Genomic DNA, 7,073 nt, shown 5'->3' with positions numbered 1-7,073 from the left:
TTAAAAATTAAAAAATTATTGTCAACAAAGACATCTTTCTTCATATCATTATTGAAAAAGTTGACAAACTTTGCAGATACATAACGTATATATTTTATTTTCCATCGCATTGACATGTATGAAGAAATATCGAGACCTTTCATTTTTTTTCCATCATTTTCAAATAAATTGTTTTTCATATATAGACATGGCCGACTCCATCATGTACAGCAAAAGAAGCATACTCACAAAAGGTTCTCAAATTAGAAGCTCTCTTTACCCTTCATTTCTTTGAATATTTCTGACTTTGAATTTTCTTGATTTTCATATAAATAAGAAGTTTCATAAATTTATCTACAAGATCCACAATAAAGGAACAAATAAGTGCCTGACCAAAAAAGTTGATGGAATGCAAATTACAATTGTCAACCTGCATATGCTTCCATCTGAGCTCTATCAGTGACATTTGAAGGTGGAACAAAAAATAACGTTGCATCTCTATACTATGTTGAAGTTTCAAGTTATTAGTGATAATTTCAAAGCTAGACCTTTTCTTTTCTTTTTTTGACAGATTAAAGCAAAGACTTTGTACCTTAGTCTCTGCACCTAAACCATTTTCAAGGCAAGAGCAATTTAGCACATCATTGTGACCCAAGAAGGCCTTACCGTTTTAGCTCCCCAGTAAGGATCTGCTTGCACATAGCCCAACAAGAATAATCTCGTAAATTTTCATTTCAAAAACCATGAAGTTTCAAGTTCTGCTTTCACAAGCAACAGCTTCTTCACCCAGATAGTTGTAAAATGAACTCAATTTAGTTACTGCAAGTGCCTCTCCAAAGAGTGATGCTCGGGAAGACTTCAATATACGAACTTCCACATAATCACCAACTATGGGATTCCGTTTTCCATTAAAATCATCATCCCAATGTGGTACTGGCAGATTAACAAATGAAACTCTATGGCCTCTATCACTCTTGCCAATAAGCTCTGTATCAGGAGCTCTCTTATTGGGTCCCTCAACCAGCACAAGTTGGACAGTTCCAACCTGGGAGTCGAAACATTGACCTGTGCTCTCACGGAAAGCCTCAATTAGTTCGGTCAGTCGCCTCTGCTTGACTTCCTCAGGAACATCATCAATGTAGTTTCTGTGGGCATGAGTCTTCTCCCTCATGCTATATGCAAACATGTATGCCATATCATAACCAACAGTCTTAATAAGGGTTACCGTGTCTTCATGTTCCTCCTCTGTTTCTCCACAGAAACCTGTAAAAAGGAATAAAATGTATGCATAGGGAAGTGAGGAATGTGTCCAAGTTTTCACAATAATGAGTAAGAGGATAAAACTGGTATTTACTCATATCCTTGAAAATATCACATCAATACAATCTAGCCTGAAAAAAAAAAAAAAAAAAAAAAGAACCAGCACCAGGAATGGCCCTGCCAAGATATGTATCAGTGATAGCAAATCACTACTTAGTGCTCAAAATAGATTTACAATAAAAAATTGGACAAACTGTCAAGAACTCACTGTATTAAGCTGAAAATTGAGAATGAATATGGAATTTGTGCATAGGGCTATAGGCCAATACTTGATTAACATTAGTAGCATTAAAGAAAAGATAGAAATCATCACATGATTAGCAATCTGATATCTTGTGTTCTTTTGAAGTATAAATGAAAAAAAGTAAATAAATAAAGGTGTCCAGTTGAAGAAGCTTCATTTCCAAAATGGCTGTGATTACATCATTTTTTTTTTAGGTTAATTACACTTTACTCACCTGTGGTTTGAATCAAATTTGATTTACAACTTATTATTTTAAAAGTTGCACTCCACCAACTTGAGATGAATTGTATTTGAATTTAATTCAGATTGTGATGAGATTTCTAGTTTGTTTCTGCGTTTCCTTTTCAAATAATGTGATTTAAACATGCGATTTTTTAACGATTTCAGACCAATTTTTATTAAGGAATTAAACTTCAGGTAGGTCAAGTGCAACTTAATCCACAAGTGGGTATAAGTGTAATTATCCCTTTATTTTTTATCAAGAATTTGAACTGCATAGAAGATATGTTTAAAGTATGTAAAGTGTCAAAATTTAGAAACCCATTCAATCAAACAGTATAATTATGATTTTTTTTTTTTTATAAGTATCAAACAGTTTAATTATGAAATTCTTTCTACACTAGAGTGCAACCCAAGTTTCACACATGAATTCCAAGAATCTGGCAAGACTTACCACATATGAAATCACTGCTTATTCCCACATCTGGAATAATTCTTCGTATCTTTTGCACAAGATCCAAGTACGCCTCTCGGGTATATCCCCGACGCATTCTTTCAAGTACTGCGCTATTCCCAGTTTGTGCAGGTAAATGGATGTATTTGCAAATATTATGTCTCTCTCGCATTAGATACAGTAAATCATCAGGGAAATCTTTAGGATGTGGGGATGTGTATCTGAACCGCATCTCAGGAAATTCTGTGGAAAGCCGATCTAAGAGATCAGAAAAACGTAAACCCATTTTTTTCACCTTGCACGTGCTGGAAAAGCCTTCACTTAATCTCCAATTAGTTCCTGGTTCAACTTCATTTTCATCTCCAGAAGCATCATTATAGCTGTTTACATTCTGGCCAAGAATTGTTACCTCTTTCACACCTTCTTTCCAAAGCTCTCCCACCTCCTTCACTATTGACTCTACAGGGCGTGAACGCTCTCTGCCTCTAGTGAAAGGAACAATGCAAAATGAGCACATATTATTGCAACCCCTCATCACTGAGACAAAAGCAGTAACTGAATTTTTGGAGATTCGAACTGGGCTAATGTCAGCATAAGTCTCTTCAAGTGAAAGAAGGGTATTGATCCCTTTTTGGCCATAGTCTACCTCTTCTAACAATCGTGGCAAGTCTCTGTAAGCGTCAGGTCCACAGACCACATCAACCATTTTGTCTGCATCTAGTATCTTGTCCTTTAACCTCTCAGCCATACATCCCAAGACAACTACTTTTGGAGGGCAGATGGAGTGTGACCTTCCAATAGCAACATTGCTCTTCCAGTGCCTCTTAAGAAACCAAAAATAATTAAGCCTTTGCCACACCCTTTGTTCTGCATTATCCCTGATAGCACAAGTGTTGATAAAAATGAGTTCTGCACTCTCAGGATCATGCACAATTTCACTATACCCGGCATTCTTCATGATCGATAGGACAATCTCCATATCATTAATATTCATTTGACAACCATAAGTCTCATGATAGATACGCCCTCTTGAAGTAATTTCTGAAGCAGGCAATTGGCTAGACAGATAGTTAAGAAAAAAAAGTAGAGGTATGAGATACAGTTTGCATCATTTGCAATTTTGATGAAAGAGTATCAGAAGCTTTGCATGCAACAATTCCTGTGCAGAGAATGCTGATGATGGGGAAAACGAGTCCAGAGGTAAAAACAATAAAGGAAATAAAGAAAGCCATTGGAGCCTCCCTCCCCAGTTACCAAAAACAAAAATAAGATGATGTGGATGAAGATTAATTGGTTTGTGTTTTATTGTGGTTGTTTTTTCATAAAACTAAGGAATACAACAACCAAGCCTAAGTCCCAAATTTTTTTGGTTGACTATGGATCCCCAACAGACCAATTAGGGTAGGTCACATGTATTAGGGGATGCCCCAACGTATATCTATGTTTGCACTTAGTATCATATATTTTGTTCAAAGTATAGTTTCAAAGTGCAGTTTACATATCATTTGTCCAACCACAAAAAACAAAACACAAAACTCAGATTATCTTTGGAATTTAAAATACTAGGTTAGTTTTAAATTACCACAGGGTATCCTTGAGTGATCGCATATATAGAGCCAAGTCAGAGAACATTACAGCATTGAACACATGATCTCACCCTCCAACCCATTATTGTAGGATAAGGAAGTTTCACTTGAGCTAGAAGTTGTTGGTGCTACAGCAGATCAATATTGACAATGATAATAATAATATCAAAGTGAAATGAAATAAGATTGTTCTAACACCAATGCAGATTATTTTGAATATGATTTTTCCAATGTCACTTCACTCTTAGAAGCAACCAAGAAAATAAGTAAAGGTTCTGGCTTTAGCTAATTCATTAGCAAATCAACAACAACAAAGCTTTATAGTCCCAATTTTTTTTGAGGTCGGCTAAGGATCCTCAACAGATTAGTTAGGGTCAGCCAAATGTACTCTTTTCCTCAATTCTACTCTATCCAAAGTCATAGTCTAATAAAGAAGGATAACATTCACATGGTAAGATATTTATTGAGCTGGAAGTATCTAAGCTTTTCTATATTAACAAACCCACAATGACAAGCTTACAAATTCATTAAATTGTGAGTTTGTAACGTGTTAAAATGCCATAACTTAAGTCTCAGCAAATGGCTGAAGAGCAAGAAAGAACTAGATTTCTAGAAAAAGCTTCATATAAACAAACAATTCAACCATAATTTAGCAAATGAGCTCAATACTAAGTTACATTCCCATTAGCGCATTTTAGATATTCATTCGAAATGAAATCGAAACAACCACTATAGAAATAGTGAAATACTCGTACTACTAAAGAAAAAAATACAAAACATTATTGGAATAAAATGTTACTGACTTGGGCTGGGCTTCGGAGGCGGTGAGAGAAGCTTGAGCGAAGTGGCGGAGGCTTGGGCCCTCCGAAAGTTGGGCTTGGGAGAAGCTTCTGGAGAGAGTGAGAGTGAGAGGAATGGTTTTTCGGAGTGTCCGTCGCGTGCGGTGGTGGAAGCACCGAGAAAAGGAAGCCTGGGGCTTCTTTCCGGAGAGAAGCCTGAGACTGAAGCCGCATCGACTGTGGCTGAGGACGGAGGAGAACGACGACGCCATTGAAGAAAGAGAGAGAGAGTGCGTGTGAGCTTTGTGTTGAGAGACTTGGAATTTGGATAGGGAATCGACTTTGATCATGGGCCACGATGGGCCGAAATCAGGCATTAGAAGCAAGTAGCCCATCTTACGGAGAATAGGTAAACGACATGACGTATTGTAGAATTCACAAATAAATAAAGGAAAAGACTTAAATAATTCATATGGTACCCCAACTATTGGAAAAATGTTGAAATTTGTCGCTCCAATATTAATTTTTTTTTCAATTTAGTCCGTCAATTTTCACAATCAAATCAATTTTATCCTTAGATCTCATGTTTCATTTAAATTTTAACAAAATAATGAATATGGAAATGAAGCATACATTGAAAGATTATTGTGAAAAGTGTAAAATTTTCAAAATCAAGTCAATTTTGATGAGTACCAACCATCCACTCATCCTTGTTTTAGAATGTTGTACGTTGAGAATATTTTAGCTAGACAAAGTTTAGCTACAAAATTAGTTGTAGTTTTAGACTACAATCTTACTCAATAAAATAAATATTATTACATATTTTGAAAATATAATTATTAAATTGCATGTTTTTTACACTCTTAATATATATATATATATATATATCAAATTTTGTATTAATAGGATATTATTTACTATATGATCTATAAGTTTATATTTTATGCATAATTTTAAATTACAAAAACTTGCAATTTAAACAATTTATTGATGACATTACTATTTATCTTTAATTTTCTAGAAATTTTGCAAGCATGAAGGATATAAGAAGAAGATATAATCTAATGGTGGATTTTTCGAAATTCACCTCCAATAAAAAGATATTGAGTAAGGGTGTATCCTAATTCTACAACCAATTTTGTAGCTAAAATTTGTTCATTTTAGTCATATACAATGATGATACCGAAAACAATACCACCAATGAGTCACACGCTCCTCACTCGATCGCAAACGGCACCTGCACAACGAAAAGGAATAACCTAGCGGAGTGTACCGGTGTGGTACCGGCCAAATACCCTCCGAAGGTCAAGTTAGAACTATTCTCACTGCTCTAGAGTGCTAGAGAGGGTAAAATTATGCGTACCTCGGGTAACGAGAGTGCTAAAGTTTTTATAGTAGCGAGGGTCATCCCTCTTTTCCTTGGAGTAGAAGTCTTTTCCTTATAGGAGTCCTTTTGGGCGTAATTTCCGGGATCCTTTCCTTATAGGAGTCCCTTTGAATATTCTCTTGCGTGGGAAACAAGTCAACTCTTGACTTATCACATGGGAAGCAAGTCGACTTCATGACTCGACCGTCTGCCTCAACGCATCTCCTTCAGCTTTTTGGGCGTCACTTGATAAAACCGTCAGTCTTGGAGGCCATCAAATCCAACCGTCAGCTATTGCTCCGTCTATTTATTGAAGACAGCATAACACCGTCAGTATGAGGCTCTCTCTCCTTTTTATCCTCATCAGTTGCCCCCTACTCTATATGCTTGACGTTTAGAACCGTCAGCATGTGGAGTTATTTCTAAAGAAGAATTACGAATGATTCCTCGGGTCGCGAGCTATTCAATGCAAGGTCACGTGGCGCGCGATAGTTGGTCTCGTTTCTGGCACAGGCGTCGCCTCGCGTTTCGTGCGTTTTCCCCTTATATAAATATCACGCCTCACAGCCTTATTTCGCTATTTCAACCTCGAAGATCTTTCAAGAGAGAACCCGTCGCTTTTACTCACGATTCGCTCCGTCAGCTCTTACCAATACCGTCACACTTTGTTTTATTTATTCAAGATCTATTTCACCTGTAAGTTCCTTTTCCTTTCTGCTTCCTTTTTATTTTTATTTTTGCCCAAGAATTTCTTTTATTGAGAACGTCAGTCTAGGAACTTAGGGTGTATCCGTCACTTGTAGGTAGTCAGATGTCAAGTGACGCGTCGAGTGATCAGTCGTCAGTCCGCGATGGAGCGGGCTACGACGAAGTCTTTGGCTCAGGTCAAGAGTCCGACGGCTTTTTGGAGTCGTCAGGAAGAGAAACGTCCGCCCAATCCCTTAGTATTGACGTAGAGGACCGTGTTGAGGGAGTCAGGGAAGAGGTGTTAAGTGAGGTTGAGGTCGAGAGGGTCGACAAGGAAGTTGTTGACGACGGGACCTGGGAGGAAGGTGACGTAGAGATCGATAGTGACGAAGATAGGGGTGACGGTAGCGAGGTTAGTAGTGACGGTAATGAGGATGAG

General features: G+C 37.2%; 1 protein-coding gene across 1 annotated transcript; it reads right to left on the bottom strand.

Moving 5' to 3' along the window:
* Window positions 1-265: 265 nt before the first annotated feature.
* LOC126733133 (CDK5RAP1-like protein) lies at window positions 266-4,978 on the bottom strand. Its single transcript, XM_050436320.1, has 3 exons — window positions 4,606-4,978; window positions 2,217-3,274; window positions 266-1,242 (listed from the first exon to the last, which is right to left on the bottom strand). Exons 1-3 carry the CDS (start codon window positions 4,974-4,976, stop codon window positions 731-733), a joined length of 1,941 nt encoding a protein of 646 aa, XP_050292277.1. The 5' UTR covers window positions 4,977-4,978; the 3' UTR covers window positions 266-730.
* Window positions 4,979-7,073: the final 2,095 nt, after the last annotated feature.

The sequence above is a fragment of the Quercus robur genome, chromosome 6, assembly GCF_932294415.1.
Source record: "Quercus robur chromosome 6, dhQueRobu3.1, whole genome shotgun sequence".
Lineage (NCBI taxonomy): Eukaryota > Viridiplantae > Streptophyta > Magnoliopsida > Fagales > Fagaceae > Quercus > Quercus robur.
Note: the sequence above shows the minus strand (reverse complement) of the source record. Positions and strands in the feature narration are given on the sequence as shown.

Bases quoted from the DNA above. Each gene is read 5' to 3' on its own strand.
- LOC126733133 (XM_050436320.1), bottom strand. From the start codon at position 4,976: ATGGGCTACTTGCTTCTAATGCCTGATTTCGGCCCATCGTGGCCCATG. The intron at 3,275-4,605 runs GTCAGTAACATT...CTATCTGTCTAG, and splicing joins GCCTCCGAAGCCCAGCCCAA to CCAATTGCCTGCTTCAGAAA. The intron at 1,243-2,216 runs GTAAGTCTTGCC...TCCTTTTTACAG, and splicing joins AAGCAGTGATTTCATATGTG to GTTTCTGTGGAGAAACAGAG.